This window comes from Emydura macquarii, unplaced genomic scaffold (assembly GCF_026122565.2).
Source record: "Emydura macquarii macquarii isolate MOO-44397 ecotype Brisbane River unplaced genomic scaffold, CSIRO-AGI_Emac_v2 contig_2205, whole genome shotgun sequence".
NCBI classification, from domain to species: Eukaryota; Metazoa; Chordata; order Testudines; family Chelidae; genus Emydura; species Emydura macquarii.
The window spans coordinates 25,061,216-25,085,061 of NW_027132342.1; the positions used below are offsets into that span (position 1 = coordinate 25,061,216).

At 42.3% G+C, this 23,846-nt stretch overlaps 1 protein-coding gene across 1 annotated transcript in view; it reads right to left on the bottom strand.

Moving 5' to 3' along the window:
- The window catches only part of CFAP54 (cilia and flagella associated protein 54), a 173,878-nt gene that overhangs the window by 11,502 nt on the left and 138,530 nt on the right, over positions 1-23,846 (bottom strand). Inside the window, 7 exon segments of the mRNA XM_067559769.1 lie at positions 7,051-7,262; positions 7,698-7,901; positions 13,263-13,404; positions 14,396-14,494; positions 15,223-15,328; positions 17,918-18,026; positions 22,586-22,741. Of these exon segments, the coding sequence (XP_067415870.1) occupies positions 7,051-7,262; positions 7,698-7,901; positions 13,263-13,404; positions 14,396-14,494; positions 15,223-15,328; positions 17,918-18,026; positions 22,586-22,741 (1,028 nt within the window).

A 23,846-nucleotide genomic window follows, 5' to 3' on the forward strand; every position in this document is an offset into this window, starting at 1 on the left:
AAATAGGTAAAACCTTTTTGCAGGTTTATATGAAAACACTGTAGAATGGACATCAAAATTAACTATAAACAATTACCTGTTGTTTTAATGTTGTAATGGTGATTGTTATTCCTGTTCAGGTGAGGAGTGGGATGGGAAGAAAATAATGTTTAATTTTAAATTGAGCCTTCAGAGACTAAAATCAATATATATGGCATCGTTACTGCAGACCCTACACTTCCAACTGTTCAAGCTTGCTGTGAATGGTATAATGTGGGTACACAGCTTTATTTAGGTTTGAGGCTTGGAATTTCTTTTAATTGACTATACAAAAACTATCTCCAATCTGCATCTCAAATAAGAGGAAAAAACTTGTAGGCAAAGGCTCCAGACCCAGCTTGATGAATAACCACCTCAGAAAGGTAACTAGGAGTAAGCAGAAGGCCTACAGTCAGTGAAAGAAGGGATTGATAAGCAAAGAAAGCTATATTTTTTAGGTTAGAAAATGTAGGAACAAAACAAGACTTGCTAAAAGTCAAGCTGAATTAGCTCATGGCAAGGAAATTAAAATAAATAACAAAAGGTTTTTTAATAATAAAAATTAAAAAAGAATAAGGAAAGATGAGGTTGGGCCTTTATGTACTGTGGATAGGAAAGGAATTATAGATAATCTAGGTATAGCCCAAAATCTAAATGAATGCTTGGCTATATTTTTCAGTAAGAATGATAATAGGGAACATAGGCATGAAGATAATACAGTTGATGAAAATGCATGTACAGAAATGGAAGTTACCACGTTTGAGGTGGAAGAAAAATGTAAAGAGCTTATTGTGCTCACATTTGGGGGGGACTGTATAATTTCCATCCCAGAATACTGAAAGAACTGGCACCTGAGATTGCTAGTCCAGTAGAACGGATATTTAATAAATCTATTTGTGGATAATAACATATGGACAATAGCTAACTTTGTACCTATATTTAAGAAAGGAAAAAAAGTGATCCAGGCAATTACCGACCTGTTAGTCTGACCTCAATGGTATGCAAGGTTTTACAGCAAATTGTGAAGGACAAGAATAATTAAATTAATTGAGGTAAATGGTAAAGGGGATGTAATGCAACATGGGTTTACCAAAAGCAAATTATGTCAGACTAACCTGATTTTCCTCTTTGAGAAAATAACTGACTTATTAGATAAGGGAAATGCAGTAGATCTAATATACTTGGACTGAAGTAAAACATTTGACACATTACCACATGGGAAATTATTAGTTAAATTAGAGAAGATGGGGATTGGTACAAGAATTGTAAGGTAGATAAGGAACTGGGGAGAAGGCAATAGGTTGTGCTGAAAAGTGAACTATTGGACATAAAGTAGAATACTAGTGAAGTTCCTCAACATTGGTGTTGGGACCAATTTTATTCAGTATTTTTATTACTGACTGTGGCAGCCGGGAGGTGTGGCTTCCCTCGGATATTGACACTGAGGGAGAGCCAACCCCCCTCTGGGGGGCAGAACCCGGAAGTACCCCCATCCTCCCCTCCCCCCACCTCACTAGAAGCAGAGAGGTGGGACAGGAAGGGGAAGTGTAAAGGGAGGGCCTTCCTTCCAGTTCAGTTGGGAGAGGGCAGCCAAGGGAGAAGGACGTCTCTCCTTTGGTGTTGGGGCCTGAGCCTGATTGCTGCCCTGAGAGGCTGCCAGGGCTGCCAACCAGCTGGAGCCTCGAGGACCTGCTGAAGCTGCCTGAGCCCTGTGAACTAGAGGACATACCTGTGTCCTGCGACCTGGAGGAATTGCCAGAGCTACCTACCCCCTGCAAACCAGAGGAGATACCTGGGCCCTGCAACTTAGAGGAGCTGCCATCCACCAGCGATCTTGAGGGTCCATGGAACCTACCCTTAGCCAAGTACCCCGAAGAGATAGAGGGTGACTCCGAGAGCCAGGTACTCCAGAGAAAGGAGGGAAGGAAGGAGCCCAGGGAAACCATATGACAGTCTGGTTGTGTTGTGGCCTGCAGCCAAGTCAGCGAGTTTTGGCTGAAGCCCCGCTGACTCAGTGACAGGACACCCTGCCACTGCTAGGGTCCTGGGCTGGGATGCAGTGGAATTGTATGGGCCTGCCTCCCCCTTCCCCATTTCTACCCCAACCTTGGGGTGATCGCCCTGCCTAGGGCTAGAGACTATTTATTCTGTCAGCCCCGCCTGCCTGAGGGCCTGGCCTTAGATTGGTGACTTTCCCTACATAGGGCTAGGGACAATTTACTTTGCCAGCCCCACCCTGCCAGAGGGCTGGAGCAATAGACTGTGTGCTCACCCAATCTTGGGCTAGAAACTATTCACTTGGCCTGTCCGGCCCTGACTGAGGGCCCAGGCCACAGACTGCTTGATCGCCCCACCTGAGGGCTGGGGCCCAGGGCTTTGGGATTGCTCAGCTAGGCCAAAAATGCCCAGAACTGCTAATTTCCCCCTTCTAATTTGAGCCTCTCTGCAGGACATAGCAGTCGGGATGGGGTGGAGATTAAAGATAATCTAGGTATGGCTCAACACCTAAACGAATACTTTGTGTCAGTTTTTAATAAGAGTAATGAGGCACTCGGGGCAATGGCAGCATGGCTGATGGAAACCAGGGTATGGAAGTAGAAATTACCACATCCAAGGTGGAAGCCGAAGCCAAACCAGAATTTAGGGGGTCATACCTCAGGATAGGAGAATTGCAGATATAATACCTATATTTAAGAAAGGAAAAAAAGATGATCCGGAAAATGACAGGCCTGCTAGTTTGACCTCAATTGTATGCAAGGTCTTAGAACAAATTTTGAAAGAGAGTAATTAAAGACATAGAGGTAAACGGTAAGTGGAATAAAATACAACATAGTTTTACAAAAGGTAGATCATGCCAGGTCAACCTGATTTCTTTTTCTAAGAAGATAACAGATTTTCTAGACAAAGGAAATGTAATAAATCTAATCTTCCTGGATTTCAGTAAAGCATTTGATACAGTTCCACATGGGAAATTATTAGTTAAGTTGGAGAAGATGGGGATTTATATGAGAATTGAAAGGTGGTAAGGAACTGATTAAAGGGAAGACTACAGCAGGTTATACTGAAAGGTGAACTGTCAGGCTGGAGGTTACTAGCAGAGTTCCTCAGCGATCATTCTTAGGACCAATTTTATTTAACATGTTCATTAATGAGCTTGGCACAAAAAGTGGGAATGTGCTAATCAAATTTTCAGATGACCCAAATTTGGGAGTTATTGCCAATATGGAAGAGGACCACAATATCATACAAGAAGATTTGGAGGACCTTGAAAGCTGGAGTAACAGAAATGAGATGAAATTTAATAGTGCAAAGTGCATTTAGGGACTAATTGCAAGAATTTTTGTTATAATCTGGAGATTTATCAATTGGAAGCAATAGAGGAGGGGAGAGAGTTGGGTGTATTGGTCGATCACAGGACAACTATGAGCAGCCCATGTGATGTGGCAAGGAAAAAAGTCTGATGCAATAGTCAAATATTTCCAGTAAAGATAAGAAAGTATTATTATTACTGCACTGGTGCGACCTTATCTGGAATACTGTGTGCAGTTCTGGTATTCCATGCTTAAGGAAGATGAAGTCAAATTGGAACAGGTGCAGAGAAGGGCTACTAGGCTGATCAGAGGAATGGAGAACCTGCCTTATGAGAGGAGACTTGAGGAGCTTGGTTTGTTTAGCTTAACCAAAAGAAGGCTTAGGGGAGATATGATTGCTCCATATAAATACATCAGAGGGATAAACACCAGGGAAGTTGAGGAGTTATTTAAGTTAAAGGCCAATGATGGCACAAGAACAAATGGTTATAAACTAGCCATCAGCAAGTTTATGCTTGAAATTAGATAAAGGTTTCTAATCATCAAAGGAGCGAAACTCTGGAACAGCCTTCCTAGGAGACTATTGGGGGCAAAAAACCTAACTTGTTTCAAGACTGAACTTGATATGTTGATGGAGGAGATAGTATGATGAGGTTGCCTATAATGGCATGTGGCCCATCTGCAACTGCTATCAGCAATACCTCCAATGGCCAGAGATTGGACGCTAGATGTGGAGGACTCTGAGTTACTAAAGAGAATTATTTTCCAGAGAAAAGAGTCTTTGGCTGGTGAGTCTCACCGACATGCTCAGGGTCTAACTAATTGACATATTTGGGATCAAGAAAGAATTTTACCCCAGATGAGATTGGCAGAGATGCAGGGAGGTTTTCATCTTCCTCTGCAGCCTGAGGCACAGATCACTTGCTGGTTTAAATGAGAATAAATGGTGCATTCTCTGTAACTTTAAGTCTTTAAATCAAGATTTGAGCACTTCAGTAGCTCAGCCAGAGATTATGGGTCTATTTTAGGAGAGGGTAAGTGATGTTCTGTGGCCTGTGATGTGCAGGAGATCAAACTAGATGATCACGATGGTCCCTTCTGACCTTAAAGTCTGTGAGCCTCCTCTCATACAATACTCCCTCCATGCCCCCAGTCATCCTAGTATCTCTTCTCTGTACCTGTTCCAGGCCGAATTTCTCTTTCTTGAACATGGGTGACCAGAATTGCACGCTGTATTTCACATGAGATCTAACCAGTGCCTTGTATAGTTGCATTAAGTCTTCTCTATCTCTTCAGGAAATGCCTCAGCTGATACATCCTAGGATTGCATTTGCCTTTTTCACAGCTTCATAACACTGATGGCTCATAGTCATCCTGTGATGGATCAAGATATCTAGGTCTCTCTCCTCCTCTGTCACTTCCAAATGATAAGCCTCCGGCTTGTAGAAGAAATTCTTATTAATAGACTCTAAGTGCATGATTTTGCACTGTGTAATATTGAATTTCATCCATTCCAGTCTTTAAGGTCATCAGATTTTCCCATGTATCATTCTGATCATCTGCATTGATGATGCCTCCCAATTTAGTATCATCAGCAAATTTAGCACGCTCCTGCATTTTGTGCCAACGTCCGTGTAAATGTTCCCCAGCGTGGGTGAAGGGTGGTGGCCCTCCCTTGCAATCCCAGTGTTTAGCAGTCCCACTTCTTCTTTATTTGTTTTCTTTTTACTTATATAGCTAGAGAACCTTGTACTATTGATTGCAATTTCCTTTGCAATGTCCAGCTCTGCTTAGCTTTTGGCAGTTCTCACTTTCTAATCTCCTTGCTGATCCATCTCTTCTTCCATTCCATGTAGGCTTTTTGCTTTCTCTTAATAACCTGTCGAGATGCTCATTTATCCAGTTTGGTCTGCAGCACTTCCTTATGAGTTTCCTCCTCTTGCTTGGGATGCAGGCTCCAAATAGTTTCTGCAACTTTGACTTACAGTAATTACAAGACTTCTTCATATTCAGATTCTTGAGTTCTTCAGTCCAGTCAATTTCCCTAATTAATTCCCTTATTTTTCAAAGTTCCTTTGAAATCGACACCTTCCAGACCTATTTTTGTTTATCCTGGAAGGGCTTGGCTTATTTAACCTAGCAAAAAGAAGGCTGAGAGAGGATATGATTATTCTCATCAGAGGGGTAAACACCAGGGAGGGTGAAGGGCTATTTAAGCTACAAATATTCGTACAAGACCAAATGGATATAAACTAGCCATAAACAAGTTCAGACTGGAAATCAGAAGATTTCTTATCATCTAAGGAGCGAGGTTCTGGAACAGCCTCCCAAAAGAAGTTGTGGGAGGAAACAACTTAATTAGTTTTAAGAGAGAACTGGACAAATGTGAGTGGGATTATATGCAGGGTTGCTTGTGATAGTGGAGGACAGGGCTCAGCAGCCCTGGGGGTCTCTTCTAATTTATATCTTATGTTCCTAAAGGTTTATGCTTCAGGGCTTCAGCCAGCCACCTATAGGATTTAAGAAAACATTCCCACCCCCCACAATGCGTTCTTGGGTGGTTTTGTTTGGTCTACTTCGTCTGAAGCATCAGAGATGGTCCTGGCTGGAGATGGGATACTGGATAGGTGGGCCAGAGCTCCAAAGTAGTATTGAGCATTCTCTCTCTCAGGTACTTGGCTGGCTGATTCTCGTTCATTTGCTCAGAGTCTAACTGATCACAATATGTGGGGCTGGGAAGGAATTTTCCCCCAGGTTAGACCTTGGGGATTTTTCTCTTTTGCAACATGTTATGCAGTTCACTCACTGAGATAATCTGGGTTATCCATTCTCTGCCATTGCAGGGGCCTTGGGCATTGGTATATGTCAGTTCTTCCTATGCTTGCCTGTTGCACATAATAGTTTAGTCTCCTGTGGACTGTAATACTTTGGATTTGAGTGTGGGTGCTGGGTTTGTGCTGGTGGCCTCTGACATGCAGGAGATCAGAGTAGATAATCTGGTGGTCACTTCTGGCTTTAAACTCTATGACTGAGAGATCTGGACTGGATTAATTGCCACGTTTGTTTGCGATGCTTCAGTCCTCAAAGGACTGACTATAAAACTGCCAGTTTAGCTGATCTAATAATCATATTTACAATACACCTTTAAAAATAAGTTAAATCTGGAGCTAAATCTGCAATATCCTCTTTAGACAAATACATTAAAAATATTTTTTGAAGAAAATGTTTCAGAATATTGTATGTAACATACAATATATACAAACAAAACATATACAATTCTGACAGGACAGAAGGTTTGTACACTCTGATTATGTATTAGACATTAAGGTATTTTTGGTATGATGCATTGGAATTTGACCAAGTAATAAGGCAGAAGTATTGGTCTTTTATTAAACAACACTAAAATTTTCTTTAGCCTTTTATGAAGTTTTTCCTTTAAAATAAAATTGTTCAATTGCTACGGTTTTTCATGCTATAGACACAGTGCATGTCAGATGTAATTCATTCCTGTGTGGAGGATCAGCAAAAAAGCCTGTGCAACGATTAAATCTTCAAAATAAGGTTTGAGGGGGATTTAAGTGTTGCATGGGCTTTGTGCTGGCCCTGTGTACTGCAGTGAATTTCACCCTTGTAGAAGAGCTGGTAACAGCATATTTGGAGTGCCCATGAAGCAGAATGATGAGTGCAAGGTCTGGTCATGCAAGCATAAAGGGAAACATACCTTTCCAGGAACAGCAGCCAGACTAACACCTGGTTTTTCTAAAAACTGCAGCTGTTTTGGAAAATCTTCAAGACAACACGTTGAATATATATACAGATTTTTTTTAAGGAAAAAATGCATTTCTGCTAAACGTAGAACAATTCCTGTATCAAAAACAGAAGTGAACAGTGCATCTTCCGTAGAAAATGATCCAGGTCTTGATTTGGAGACAGCTTTGAAAAAGAGAAAATCTTTATTAATTTACCATTTTCCATTTAGAAATATAGACTTTCTATGACTGCTTGACATATATAAATCCAAAATACATAATAAATTTAAATAAAGTTCAGCAACAAATATGTAAATATTTTTTTCAGAATTACTAAACTTAGGGTCCTTAATTATTATTGTTTATTTGTATTGTTGTAGCACCTCAAAACTGCAGTCATGGACCAGGGCTGTCTGTAGATGTATAAACATAAACAAAAGTAGCTTAAGAATCCATACAATTCTGTGACAGAGCAGAGCACCCATCTCCCACTTGGTGCTTGCAGGAAGACAAGCTTTCTGCGGTGATTGTTTTAAGAGTTGCTCAGTGGAAGGAAAAATCCATTTTTCTTAGGGGCTCAGTAAAGGGTTTAGAAAAATGTCAAATTGACAGTTCATACCAAAGAAAGGGCTCGTGTTATGTCTTATTAAGTAATTATGGTAGCGGATTAAATGGACCCATGTTATAGTTTGTTTGCTCTGGCTGTCCTTGGAGATATTACATTCTGTTCCTTCATTTTCTGTTGGATCCTTTTCACTTTGCAGGATTTCTTCTTTTTTCACAGAAGAGGCCACAAGGCTTTTATAGCAAACCTCATATCCATCTGCAAATACAAAAACAATTAAACCTAACACCCATTTTATTCAACCTTGCAATCTCCAAGTATAAAAGCTAAGGTGCACTTTGCAGCATAAAGAAACTAAAATGCACACCAAATGTGAAGTTTAATTTACAGTGCTATTTCTGAGTGTCGTGCTGGACATTGTCATCTGTAGCTGAAATATCATTTGTGACCCCAGCAATGTGGCTACACAAGTAAAAAGACAGGAAAGCCCTTTCCAATCTGCTTTTATATTTGTTAACCAGTCAGGAGAAAAGGTTTTTAACATTAAGGGCCAGATTCTGTCTGGTCCTTAATGAATTCAAGCTGGGGTTGGGGGCAGGAGGAGAGGCACATGGTATCTTCGACCTCTTTGTGTGGTCTACATAAGGACTAGACAAAACTGTAGTAGACCCTGTGCTCAGGGAAGTGCAGGGCCTTCTTCTGTCCCTAGTCCCCTGAGGACATGTAGTCACAAATGGTTTGGGAAGGAGGAGGAGGAATATACTCCCACCCCTTTCTGCACCAGCCAATGGTGGGGGGGGGGAGCAGACTGTATCTAATAAAGGGGTGGTAGTAGGTGCACTCTCCTTGAGCTAGAAAGTTCCTGGAAGCAATGCCTCCCACTGGGTCCCATGGGGCAGTGTGACTTCTCTTACTCTGGGCTGTGCCTAGCAGACGTGTACTAGCTCCAAAGTCCATATACTTTTCCATATGATTCTTTCATTATGTCACATTAGGCCATTCCAAATTTCCCTGTTTTTGCTCTTGCCTTTGGTGGCTCCGATCCCCCCATTGATAGTCCACAGGCAGACTGCTGCTGTCAACAGGACTTGATCTGGGCACAGCAGTTGGCCTGTGCAATCAACTGCAGAATCAGGCTTTGACTTTTCCTTTTCACTGTGCACTAGGTTTTAAACCAAACTTAAGAAGACCATTATAACAAAAATCACTGTTTTCCAGTTATTTCCATTTTGGGATCTTTTGTTAAACATCTGTTTTACTTAAGCCAAGCCTGGTATCAGTTTAGTCTTTATTATGTGATGCTCATCCTGAATTAGATTAGTAATCCATGACAAACTCAAAAAGTACACTGGTCAATCTTATTTCTTTCTTTTAATGAAACTATTTAAAGGCCAGATTACTTACACAATTGTTATGCCAGGCACCGCTGATCACAGCTGCCTGCAGGTTCTGGATACCAGGTGAGGAATAAAAACACGCCCACACCAGTTAGGTACACTTATCTTTAATCATGGCTTATGCTCCAAACAGCAGAGGGAGACTCTAATGCGCTCTGCGAAGTGGGCTGCAGGGGATCGGTGCCATGCAATCCAAGTGGATTCATGGCCAAGTTTCATTGCGCAGCTTGCATTTCAAGCTTTTATACAGCATTCTCTAGGGAACAGCAAGCATTGGCTAAATTACAGCACCTGACCTTCTTTCCTAACTTTTCTCCTTTTTTGGCACCACAGACAAATTCACACAAAATTACAAAACCTATTTATCAAGCTGAGCAGCGCCTCTTATCAAACCGGTTCTGACCAGGCCCGTCAAGCCCCTATTTCTGTCCAACATGTCACAAATATCTTCCGTGGCCTACAATGTATGGGTCTCTGTTGGGGCACTGGAACAATGTGTATGGGAGGGTGCTGAGAGCCATTGAACCAAACTGTAAACCCTGCATATGATGAAAACCACTTCAAACCAGAGGATGCAGCACCATCCCTCACACTCTTAGTTCCAGCACCTGTGGTCTCTGACCCTCCTTATATAACTTGATCCTCATTTTGCAAGTGCTCTGAATACTGAACTCCAAATGAAATCAGTGGGCATCCTCCTCACAGAATGCTTGCAAGACCAAGCTTCTTGTTTGTTGTTTCAACCCTGAAGAATGATGGCTAGTGAGGCAGTTTCCTGCATGAAACTCCTTTGCAAACTTCCAAAAGGACATAACCTGGGCTGCTGACAGCAATTCCAGGCCCCAGGGCAGAACAGTCAATGTCTCCCCTAGAAAGGGGTTTACGACAATGGACAGCAGGTGGAGCTTCCCCTCGGGGAGGCTAGCTCCCCATCCCACCTCTTCCACCCAACGCCCTGCCCACACTCCACCCCCGCTCCGCCGCTCTCTTCCACACCCCCTTCTCCCATGTGGAGAGCGACAGCAGGAAGATTGAGCAGGGAGGGAGAGACGAGTGATGTGCTGAGCACCAGCAGGGGAGGTGAGCTGGGGAGGAGAGGAGGGATGCACACGGCGAGCAATGGAGGGCAGGCCGAGCGGGGGATGCTGCAAGTGGTGGGGCTGGGCAGGGGCTGGGGCAGAGTGGTGGTGAAGTGTGGGTAGGGGCTGGGGCAGAAGAGGTGGGACAGGGAGCTAGCCTCCCCAAAGGGAAGCTTCATCTGCCGCCCATGGCCCATGCCTTTTTAAATACCAGGCCCCTGGGCAATTACCCCTTGTCAGTGGGCCTGGACATAACTGACTGTAAAGTTCAGAGGGCAGCATCTATATTCAGCAGAGTGGAGCAGAATGATCCATGAGGCTAATGCTCTACCCTGCTACTGCTGCTCTTGAGGGTAAGAAAAACCTTAAGCGCTAGGAAGTATCATCACCAGTTTTGCCAGTCTTAGCTAAGGAACTAAAACCCAGAAGTGAAAATCATGCTCAGATGCTATCTTTAGAGAAGTTATTATTAGCACAAAGCTTTCAGTTAGCACAAAAGAGTATGCAATCTGCACAGTGCAACAGTAAAGGAGTAGTGACTATTAACTTGTATTTCAGCACATAACACAAAACCCTTGCATCCGCAGGCCTGGAAGCACTATTTGAACTATGCCTGATTTAGCCTCCTTTCCAGTCCCTTGCTGTCTTCAAAGCCTACAAAATCCTCTTCTACATTCTCGTCTGTGTCTCGCAACCATTCAAAAAACCTTTGGTATTAATTCCCAGTGGTAATCTTCCAGACAACAGTTTATGCTAATTATGTATGCATATAGAAAAATATGTAATGCCTCCATTATTCCCATTTTCATTGTTAAAGATCATTTCATTGTTAATTGTAAAAACAGAATCTACTTAAAGTGCCCACAATGTATATAAATGAAAGTTTAACAATTTCCCTCATTAGTGCCTCTAAATCCAATATTTTGCATTCTGTGTTGCTCATTTTCATTTCAATTCTCTTTTTCATATTATGGCTTATTACTTCCTGTCTACATCCTCCATTCCCCTTTGTATTCCCTCTCAAAACAACCAGGACAAACACCTGCAACATTTGCTAAAAGAAAAATGATCAGCAATTATCAGCAAATGGAACTCATGCCAAACAATTAAATTAATGGAAGGCTGTAGCATACAACACATCTGTTTCTATAAACTAATCATAACACATCTATTGGTATAGTAAGCCGTCACCGCTCCACTTCACCAACATCTATCAGACAAAATAATTCAGTCTACATCAGTCACTTGGAATAACTAAAATTAAGTCATTGGAACAAAACGTTATCACAGCATCAAGGTTTCCTGTTTCAAAAAAAATTAACATCTCTGCTTTGCCTTGGTATTTACATAGCTTTGAAATCATTATTCCATAACAACGCTTTATTTCAATGAAATTTCTTAAACAAAAATTGCCATTTCACCATTTTGAATGAACTCCATTGTTTGTAAGATAATTTTAGAGGCTGGGGAAAAAAATCTCCATTTGCTTATTTTATCCTTTATCGTTTAGCAAACATGGATAATTTTTTACTTTGTTTCTCAAATGGAGCTTGATTTTTAAGAGGATCTTTTTTGTTTACTGTTACCATGAGACTGATCTCTGTGTAGCTCTAGGAAAAGGGTTTGTTAAGAATCAACCAACACAAGATCACAAAACATTATTTTTAGCTACGTCTTTCATAAAATCTACTGTATATATATTTTTATTTATGTACTGGGAAATAGTATTGGATAGTGGTTGAATAATAGTGTATAATAACTATAATAGATTATAATTAGGGCTGCAGGTTTGTCACAGGGGAAAAAAGTCACAGATAGTGTGATTTTTTTGTCTGCTTGTGACATTTTTCCATGTCTGACTTTTCCAAAGGCTGGGTCACTGGTCCAGTGCATAGGGGAGGCGCAGGGGGTGTAGGAGGTGGAGAGCTAACCTACCTCAGTGAGGAGATATGAGGAGGCTAGAAAGTGAGCCCGCCCTGCATTCACCGGGAATAGTGCTGCTCAGGTTTGGCCCCACTGTTCTCCCATCATGAGTGGGGGATAGGTGGGTCAAACTTCAGTGAGTAGCATTACGATCTAGCATGTGGGGTCACAGCACCTCTGAGGTTTGGTCCATGTGCCCACCCATCATGATGAGGGAGATGTGGGGCAGTCAAACCTGAGCAACAGGGCGACCCTGCACACTAGGTCACAATAGCCAGAGTGGGGCACTGGGCCAAGCCCTGCGGGACAGCAGCTGCAGGAGCCTCTGCTGTGGGTTGAGCATGGGACACCAGGCCCAGTCCTGCAGGGGCTGCCACTACCCAGGGTAAGTGTGGGGCGAGCTTGTTCTCTAGCCCCGCCTCCCCTCCTCACAGAGCGGGATTAGGGTCACAATGCTGGGGCAGAGTGTGGTACTACTGTAGGTGGGGTGGGGCAAGGAGGACGGGAGGGTTTTTATAAAAAATCAGGGAGCAGTCACAGTAAATTTAGTGACCCATGACTTTTACTGAATTTACCATGAGTGCTCCATAATTTTTTATAAAAAAGCCACGACTAATCTGCAGCCCTAATTAATAACATTCTGGGGGTTAAACTACTTAATGTCAGAAGGCTGACATCCCTGAAGACATAGGGCAGAATGGCTCAGATAATCTTGACTGAGCATAAGCAGCTGTTTTAAAAAGGAACAATTTAGCAGTGATGCATCCCTCCCACCACACACACTGTGATTTACTAGCCAACCGCAGCATGCTCATAGGGGGATTAGATATACAGCAACTCCCCTAACTCAGTTGACCATGCTCCCTTGGTGATATGAAGTGCTGGCACTAAAAGCATTAGGAGTGTAATTTACCCTGCTCCTCTGAGGGTATACTGGGGCAGTGGAAGATATTCCCTCTTTTTTAAGTTGTATACTTCAGTGCAAGGCGGGATATTTCTTTACCTTACACATATTACAAATACAATTTATTATAAGCATGAAAAACCAATAAGAAAGATTTTATCCATCTCTTTACTATCAAAAAACACAAGAGGTTGAACCTAATACCAAGATAAACCAGACAATTTGACTTTATGTATTAGATTCACTAATATATCACGTGGTAGATATTTTTCATTGACTATTAAATTCTCTAAAATTGTGAGATATAAAGGAATACCAGACAAAAAATCTTTGTATGACGCAAGGAGGTCCATAGAAGCAAATTCTGGGATGTGCTGTTGTATTATGGCCTTCACTTGTTGCCCTTTAACACTCTTCTTTCCAATTAATAGCTGAGAAGCCAGCATAGCTTCATTGACCTAAAATTTACATTTAATTTAGTCAGAATCAGTTCACTGCAATATTTATACATATTTTGAAAATTAAGACTAGAAAATGAACAACAAAAAATTAAGCAGCCAATATAGAAGTGACTGGGGAAATTTTCCATTTCTCTCTGACATACAGTACATATCTCACTTAAATAGATCATTACTGTTGACAACTTAATTATTACACAAGTGATTTCAAATCAGACATCCTCACCTGGATCCCACTGATGTCTACCCACATGTCAAATGTGTATGCACACATCAGGCACTTAATTCCTATATTTGCATTGAATCAAAGTAAAAGCAAACAGCGTCAGATCTGGCCGGAAGAGATTAAAAGCATTACTCATACAGCATTCATTTAAAGTATTCCAAATAACTCTCCTGGCAGAAGTCCCAATGAATTTTAATTCTTGTCTCTCCTGTGTTGTGTTATCTTCACAGCTGGTAGGAGTGGAACATGGGGGTATGTCTATATAGCAAAAAAACCCTGTGGCAGCAAGTCTCACTTGCATAATTGATGTCGACTGCTCTGCTTCCCTTCTGTGCACTGTTCTCACTGCGTGGGGCCGACGGGAACAGTGTTCCCGTTGACTCAGCGCTACGCTACTTGAGGGGGTGGACTTACTCAGTCGACTTCCTGATTGATTGAGCAGGTCTCACTGACTGCTCAATCGATCAAGAAAGATAGATCTGGCGGCGGCGATTTTGCCGCCGTCAGTCTGAACATAGCCTCAGAGCCCATGTCAACTGACTTGGGCTCATGGGGCTCAGACTGTGGAGCTAAAAATGGCAGTTTAGATGTTTGGGCTCAGGCTGGAGCCTGGGTTTTGAAACCTGGCGAGGGGGAAGGACCTCAGAGCCCAGGCTCTAGCTCAAGACTGAACACCTACACTGTTATTTTTTTTTTTTTGTGCTGTATAGTCATACTCAAAGACAGAATCAAGGACAAAAAACCTCCCCAAAATATCACACCAACCTGTGTAGCTGCTCTTACGGCAATCCAGGTCTGTGCTCTGTATAGTTCAGATACATGTGGGATTCTCTCAGTAGAAGCCAAGTGTTCTTTGGGAGTAGTCTAAAATTTAGCAAGACTTCATAATTAGGTTGGTAGGTTTGCCATGGAAATACATATTTGGTGGGGAAGAGGTCCTGGAGGAGTCATCATAATTAAGTTATAGAAATAATTTGTGGAAAAGTCACAGATGTATTTTAAAAACCACTCAAACCATATTAATGGATCTCCACTATATTTTTGTGTTTTCTGAAGGCACATCATGATCCCTCTCTTTTACATAGTTCTTGTATACATTTTTTTCCATTTTTTATCAATAAATGTTGTCTTGGGCTTTAGGTGACACCTTTCTATTACCTCTTTTTCCCTGATGGTCTAGTGCTCGTGACCCCACCTTGCAGTACGCTAGTCCTTTGTGTCTGCCATGTTGCCCTTCATCTCCAGTTGTAAAACAATATACAAATAACAATATACTGAGAAACTGCAGTCTGAAAAATGTTTGAAGTTCAGTTTATAATGATATTTTGTTTAAGAACCACAAATTAATTTGTACACTATCTGAAACTTAGCCATAATTTTGGGGTTATTCTTCCGACCTTAATACTTCCCTGTTTATTTTAAACATTTTTACATACATTAACATTGCAAAAAATAGCATAAACCAAATTAACTAAATTACAATTCTATTGCTATTTATTTGTAATGTATATAGTGCTAGTGTCCACAATGTGCTAAAAGAAGACATGATTCATACTCTAAGAAGGTTACAATCTAAAAAATGGAGTACATACCTTGGTTTTGGATGCCTGTGTCTTAAATGTTTGGGAAGCCTCTTCCTTATATGTAGCCAAATGGAAATACAACAGTGCTATCTCCAGGTAGGATTTCCTTATCAACCTGCAAAAATAAACCAAGAGATGCATTGATTTTAAGACCAAAAGGGACTATTCTGATTAATCTGAACTTTTGCATAATACAGGCCATAGAACCCCATCCAGTAATTTCTACATCCAGCCCATAATTTCTGTTTGAGCTGTACCGTATCTTTTAGAAAAATATCCAGTTCCGATTTAAATACTTGAAGTAAGAAAGTTTTTCTTGCCTGGTATAGTATACCTAACAAATAGCATAACTGTTTAGGACATATTTTGTGTTATATACAAAAAACCAAAAGCTGTTTTTGTCAAACTAATCTGGTTCTATGTACAGAATTTGTGTATGTTCCTATAGGCATTTGTAATGCTTCAATGTTAGATCATGTGTTCATTGCCTCAGTTTTTCTCTTGGGTGGATGGTTGATTTGGGGTATAGTTCTCTAGCCAAATCTATATAAAGGTCTTTGCTGTTTCAGGAATAAACAAAACACATCCAGACAAAGCAAAACAGTCCCTTCAGCCCCTCCGCTAGGTTCAGCTGAGGTACAGGGAAACACAATACCTCAACTCTGAGGTCTGACCCTAAGACCCTTCATTTTCAAGCAGGATGTCCTCTTCACTTTCTCTCTGGGTCATTTCCTATGTATCCTTATAACCGTGTGCCAAGGCTCTATGGTTGTAGAGATTCCTTATGTTCCTGCTCTCTGTAGGTCTCTGTCATTTGTTCAGGCCTCCTATTTGGCACCAGAGTCTCCCCAGTTCCTCCCTCCAGGTCTTCCTATGTGAACCGCAGTCTTCTGATTATATAGTCCTCTTTCCAAGCACAGTCACATGATGCACTGTTGCCTATCCCAGATTTATTGTGATAAACTCCAGCTGGGACATGATTCTTGTGAAGCAAAATAAAAAAGAGAAACACACACTACTGTATAGCCTAAAGGAAGGTGTTCTAGACAGCAAGATCAGAAATCATGAGTTCTAGACCCAGCTCTTAAACTGTTGTCAATATTTCTGTGTATGTTACAACTCTTATTCTGAGTCAACATTTTACATCTTGGGGAGTAACTCTCATTCACCAGTTCCACAGATAAAGATAACTGAGAGCTTGCACAAGGTCACTTCAGGCAGAGTCTGGAATAGATCCCAGGTCTCTAATACAGAACTATGTCTCATCTACTTTGCCACACCTTCTTTCAGAAGGAACATAGCAAATTAGATGCTTGTGAAACCTACACTAATGTAGCATGGCACCATGGCACCCTCTAGCAGGTAAACCAAATGTAGAGATTTATGACTCTGCTACTACTTCTGCGCTCAGAGTTCTGATTCTTTGGCTCAAGTAGTAGAGGAGTTTTAGATGCAGAGGACCCCAGTTTTGACCCCAAAGAGAATCCAAACAGGAGCACTGCTATATTTTGTTATATTGTGTGTAACCACAAGACCACAATCTGCTCCCCGAGGCACAGAAACTAACAATCATGATGTCCAGTATCCCAGAGCTGCTCATCCTGATCCTCACTGCCTGAATCAGTTCAGGCCTCCAGTTACTTCCAGTCTATTGTCTGCTTTTTGCTGGAACACTGTTCTCATTTCTGTTCCAAGGGACATTTGCCCTTCTCCATCTCCGTCTCTCCTTACAGTTGTTTCTGGGTGCTAACTCTTAGCTTGCCAGGTCACAGGCACTGAAAGCAATTGATAGGATCCTCACCTACTCCCCCTGGGATCCCTCATACAGCTGCCCTTATTCCAGGTATTCAGGCCAAGCCACTCTTGAAGTCATGGTCTGGAAAGCCCTTTAGGACTCTCAAGCTTCGCCTTGGGCTTCCAGGTGCTTGAGGAAGATCCCTTGTGCAACAGTGTTCAAGTCAGAAGTGTCAGCTCAAGACAATAGCCTTTACTGTGCTATGATGTCAGGCCTCCCCACAGAGACCTCCCCCACTGAGCTGGCCGAAGATGCTCATACCCACTCTGCTGCTATTGCTTCTCTCTCTAATGTAATCAAATAGTCTTCAAGGTCATAATATGGGCCCGATTTGGCCCTCCATCAGCCATTTCAGGATAAGCTCCTGATGGTCCCAGTTCTTCCTCTGCTCATCCTGTTGCGCCTCTCATATTGATGTTGGTTGACTTCTAACATTTACTGTTGGATCACTAGTCCTGTTGCTGTTGCTGAGTGGCCAGCTGCACTTCCTGTTGCAGTTGCTAGTTTTCTATCCTTTGGACATGGACGGCAATTCACATTTTTTAAAAACAGAATAAAAACCATCAACTTAAACCTAGCACTTTTTGTTCCTGCAGCTGAAACAGAAGGTACATGTGCCAAAACTGATCTGAAAGCTCTGACTTTTATCTAATGTAATACTTACATGTTGGTTATTTTAGTGTGTATGGAAATATATATTTAAGTCCCTGCAACATTTGCATTACATAAGAAACTATATCAATATTCCTTTTATCTTGGAATAAAAGAAATCTCTCCACAAAGAGGGAAAGAAACCTGTCCTTTATAAAAGAAGCATCACACAAAGTCCCAGAAAAAGCCACACAGTGCATACTGGCACATACCTAAAGTGAGACAGTATTTTGAAAACTTATATTCACAGTTCCTTACCCAAAGTTTTGATCATTTCGTTGGCTCACTTTTATGGCATCCAACAGGCTTTCAGCAGCTAATGGTGACTTATTGTTACCTGCTTCAATAATCTGGCGCTCCACCTTACCTAAGAAAGAAACAAAGCAGTTTTGCACGAATTTATTCTTTTCTCTGCAAGACCCAAATTGCTTTTTCCTGCAAGAAACCCAGATAACATATTGCCTTTCCTTTTCTCCTACTGATAAGCAAGCGACAGGCATATATTCAAGTTTTTTTCAGTTTGCTTTTAAATATAATATATGATACCAGTATGACAAGTTATTCCAAAGTGCAGTATTACTCTGCATTAAAATACATGGAATAATTACAATAATTAACTCTGGAAACACAGTGATACCTAAATGTCATTAGAATCCAACAATGCATGTAAATATTTCAGATTGTTCTTTCCAATATGTATGACTTTGCACCCAATTGCAATGAATTTAATGGGACTCTGTAATTTAATTCCATAGCATTTTGAAATTTGTTGTAATCCTTGCATTCTCTTTACTGTAGACTGATGCAAAGAAGTCATTTAGCTTCTCTGCAATATCCTTATCCTTCTGATAAACTAGATAGGTGAACAAACAATTATCTTAAAAAAATGATGGAAGATGGGAGAGCTTCCAGGGGCCTGGAAAAGGGCAAATATAAAGACCCTCCCCCAAATTGAGCACTCCCCCTGTCACTTGAGCAAGTAAAAGAACTTGGGGGGAGCATTCGCTGCCCTCAGGTACTTCTAATTGCTGCCAGCCTGCTACTTACCTCATGGGAATGCACCAAAGAGCTCTAGCCCAGATGGAGGAGGATCCATTCCTCCTGGCCATTTATTGCTTAGCTGCCCGGCCCTGCTTAGCTGGCACTGGCCCTGAGGACAGCACAGTAGTGATCCAGCCCTGCAGTGGAGGCGGTATCTACTACTCAGCTTCCCGGTTTGATCAGTAATCTTCCTGGGGAGTCCAAGGGATCTGGGAAGCTGAGTAGCAGATACTGCCTCAGCCGCCAGGGAACCTGCATGGCGCATAAATAAGCGAAACTTCCGCCCTCCCAGAAGAGAGGGGAAGAGGCAGTGTCGTACTGAGAGGGGGTAGAGGGCCAGGCTCCCGGGCACCGGCCTGCGGGGGGTCGCTGGGCCGGCCCTTCATGACGCGCAGGAGGAGGGCAGCACAGGGGGCTGTGAACGGCGCCCCCACCCTCTGTGAAGGGTTGGCCTCGAGCACACTTACCTGCCGCTTGTAGGGTGTGCAAGAGAGTTGTAACGCAAAAACCTTAGCTTGGCAGGACTAGGCCCGGAAATCCAGAGTAGGCTTTATGAGCAATGCTAGGGCCTCCTGAGAGCTAGATTTGGCCTTGTCCTTTGGAAAACCCCTAGCAGATAAAAGGAACTATCTCCGGGGCCTAAAAATATCCTCAGGATGAAAATAGCATAGAGTTTGCTTAGATTGACAAAAAATTTTTGCTTAGACCAGCTGTATGGATGTTTAGACTAGCTGTAAAGATAACTTTAATTATAAACAACTAACTGCAGCTTTTGGATGAAAAGTCCCGAATGCCCCTAGCTAATAGCCAATAGACTAACAGAAACCAAGTGTTAAGGCCCAATCCTTAAGTGGACTGAGATATAAGTATCAGTAACCGGAAAACTTATTGCTAGAGTTAGGGAGAAGAGGGGTATATAGGGACCCCCAGGCGAGGCTCTCCATGGATCCATTGAGGTATTAGCAAATGCCCCGGGTGAGTCGGCTCCCTGGTTGCAACTCGTTTATAAGGTGGAGAATAGGCCTCCTCAACCTCGTGCTGGTAAGCGCCTTCTTTCCCACTTGAGTAGATTGGGGCGAACTCGTAATACCCCTCAGTCTGTAGCCTTAGCACTCATGGGCCCTCAGGTACTGATTGCTAAGTGTTGTTGCTGCTCAGATAACACTAACTATTGTGGCTAAATAAATCCTTGTTTGGGTATTCCTTTGTCCGGTTGTTCCTTCCCAAAATATGAACCGTCCACCTCTGCAGAGCACACCGCTCCAGCCCAGTGTCTGAGTCGGCACTCAGCAGCTGGGCTGGAGCAGTGGGTAAGTTCGGGGGGGGAAAGGCGCGTCGGGCCAGCCCTTTGCGACGGGTGAAGGGCACAGGAGACTGAGGGGGTGGCTTCTCCTGTTTCTGCTCCTGTGCTTCCCCCCCTGCGCATCGTGAAGGGCCGGGTCAGTCCAGCCCCACTCCCCAGGGGGAGCTGGTACCGGGCTGCAGGGCTGTGGGGCTGCAGGGGAGAGGTCGGTGCCGCACACCAGGTAAGTGCGGGAAGTGGGGAGCAATGGAGCCAAGCATGCATTTGAGGCCCCCATCCTGTGCCTCACACTGTCTCCTGCAGGTACAGACCCTTCTCCCCATGGCAGCTGGGTGGTGGCACCGGGACCCCTCCTGCCCTATGCGAGGGGGGGTGAGAGGTGGAGGGATGCAAATGTAGGCTTGGCCCCTAGTCACTGAAGACCCTCCATACGCCACTGGGAAGAGGCGGGGCCGCCACGGCCCAGGCATCAGGCGGCAGGGCGGTGACAGTTATGCCAGGAGAGGTTTAGTCTTTCCTGGCCTTTTATACCCGCTGCCTATGAGAAATGGCCTGAAGTAAATAGGATGGAATTCAATAAGGACATATCCAAAGTAGTCCACTTAGGATAGAGCAATCAATGACACACATACAAAATAGGGAATGACTGCCTAGGAAGGAGTGCTGCAGAAAGGAATTGGAGGATCATAGTGGATCACAAGTTAAACATGAGTCAACAATAAAAAACAACGAGAGTTCTGTACCACTTTAAAGACTAACAAATTTAATTTCAGCAGGCATAAGCTTTCGTGAGCTTCAGCTCACTTCCTCAGATGCAGTTGGTAGAAATGATACAGCAAATAGGAAACATATATAGAAAGCAACATATGCATATCCAAGGGCATATATAACAATGGGGTAGGTGGATAAAAGCAGGGTACTTGAGGCCTAATGACAACCATTGAGTAGGAGGTAAGAATGGGTGATCAGAGCAAATTACTTCTTGTAATGAGATAGCCATTCCAAATCCCTGTTTAAACCCAGTTTGAATGTGTCAAGTTTGCAGATAATTTCTAACTCAGCAGTTTCTCTTTCAAGTCTGTTTTTGAACTTTTTTTTGGAGAAGTACAGCAACTTTGAGGTCAAAGACAGAATGCCCTGGGGAATTAAAGTGTTCTCCCACTGGTTTATGGATGTTGTTATTTTTATGTCTGATTTGTGTCCATTTATCCTTGTGCGTAGTGATAGTCCAGTTTGGCCAATGTACATGGCAGAGGGGCATTGCTGGCACATGATGGCATATATAACATTAGTGGATGTGCAGGTGAATGAGCCCCTTATGGTGTGATTGATGTGCTTAGGACCAGTGATGGTGTCACTAGAGTCGATGTGTAGGCAGAGCTGGCAACAGGGTTTGTTGAAGGGATAGGTTCCTGGATTGGACTTTTTGTAGGGTGTATGGTTGCTGGTAAGTATCTGCTTCAGGTTGGGGGGCTGTCTGTAAGCCAGGATGGGTCTGCCGCCCACTGCCTGAGCGAGAGACGGATCATCTGCTAGCATAGGTTGTAGATCTTTAATGATGTGTTGGAGAGATTTTAGTTGGGGACTGTAGGTGATGACCAGTGATGTTCTGTTGTTTTCTTTGTTGGGTCTGTCCTGTAGCAGGTGACTTCTGGGTACTCGTCTGGCTCTGTCAATTTGTTTTTTCACTTCTCCAGGTGGGTATTGTAGTTTTAAGAACGTTTCATAGAGATCCTGTAAGTGTTTGTCTCTGTCTGAGGGATGAGTCAACAATATAACACTGTTGCAAAAAAGAGCAAACATCATTGTGGAATGTATCAGCAGGAATGTTGTAAGCAAGACACAAGAAGTAATTCTTTCCCTCTACTCCATGCTGATAGGTCTCAACTGGAGTATTGTGTCCAGTTCTGGGTGCCATGTTTCAGGAAAGATGTGGACAAATTTGAGGAAGTCCAGAGAAGTGCAACAAGAATGATTAAAGGTCTAGAAAACATGACCTATGACCGACGATTGAAAAAACTGGGTTTGTTTAGTCTGGAGAAAAGAAGACTGAGGGGGGACATGATAACAGTTTTCAATTACATAAAAGGTTGTTACAAGGAGGAGGGAGAAAAGTTGTTCTCCTTAACCTCTGAGGATAGGATAAGAAACAATGGGCTTAAATTGCAGAAAGGATGGTGTAGGTTAGACATTAGGAAAAACTTCCTAAATGTCAGGGTAGTTAAGCACTGGAATAAATTGCCTAGGGAGGTTGTGGAATCTCTGTCATTGGAGGTTTTAAAGAGCAGGTTAGATAAACACTTGCCAGGGATGGTCTAGACAATACTTAGTTCTGCCTTGAGTACAGGGGACTGGACTAGAAGTCCCTTCCAGTTCTATGAATCTATGAAACTTCTCTTGTATTTCTGAAATATGTCATTATATACTGTACTCTTGTTAAATACATTGGAGTATAATTAAATGCAATAGTAATATTTTTAGTCAGTCTGTCAATGTGGGAAATGTCAGGAGCATGTATCCATTTTAAGGCATGAGAATATGTTGGAAAGATAGTCATGTTACACAACCAGGATTTTGCTTACCTTTCTGAAAAAGAATTTCTGCTTCCAAATCTAATTCTCTTGTTGTGGATGTTCTACAAAGCTCCAATGCTGTTTCTAATTGATTGAGAGCAGGTAACCATTTTAATGGATTTTGTCTTTTAGATGTGCAAGCTACTTCTTGAGCTAATGCATGTCCTGAAAAGAAAACATTTTAGGCAGGTTTTGGTAAATTGTTTATCAAAAAACACAAACAAATACTGTAAAAAGGATATAATTTCCTTGCAACAAGAATTGTTTTACAGTACTAAACTCCAAAAATCTAAATGGCACAACTATTGTCAGTGATGTACTATGGAACTAAGAGATCTTGAAGAACTTTCATAGATTTCATAGTCTTTAAGGTCAGAAGGGACCATTATGATCATCTAGTCTGACCTCCTGCACAACGCAGGCCACAGAACCTCACCCACCCACTCCTGAAATAGACCCCTAACTTATAACTGAGTTATTGAAGTCCTCAAATCATGGTTTAAGACTTCAAGGTACAAAGAACACACCAGCAAGTGACCCACCCCATGCTACAGAGGAAGGTTTACACAAACCATCCTGCATGCCTCAGTTCACATGGGCCACAGGAACCAGACCTTGCATAGGACATTCAGAAGGATTGGCAGTGAATAATTCCCTAGTTTCACTTGAACTTTCAGATTCTATACAAAACGTCAACTTTCAGGAATCTCCAATTCCCAAGGCTCCTTTTGCACTCTCCAGACCTAAAGGCTTCTTTGACATTTTCCATGGAAGACTGCAAAGCTTATGTATTCTCCAAGGCTTTTCCTAAAAGTTTAGATTGAAGGGTAAAAACTGACCAAATGAGGTCATTATTTTGCAGGATGATTTATATTGTGTGAACTGGAATTATATGGATGGTAAGTCACTGTATTTGGGACTTTTCTCTTTAGTTTTGTAATATTTTAACATCTGTACATGAACCTTTGGGAATACAGCTTTTAAGAAGAGAAAGAAAAGAAAAGAACTGGAGTTACTGAGATTACATCATTATTCAAATTACACAATCATGGCTCCAGTTCACACTGTATATACTGTACTGTGGAGTCTACATACAACATCCCACATCACATATGGGCAGCTGAACCATCAACACCATTTGAAACTTCATCTCCCCCCCCACCCCCCCCCGCCACAGGACAGAAACAAAACTATCTCATAGCCATCTTTGTGAGCCAAAGAGACCACTCTGCATTGTCCTCACTCTAAACTTAATATTTTAGATAACTGA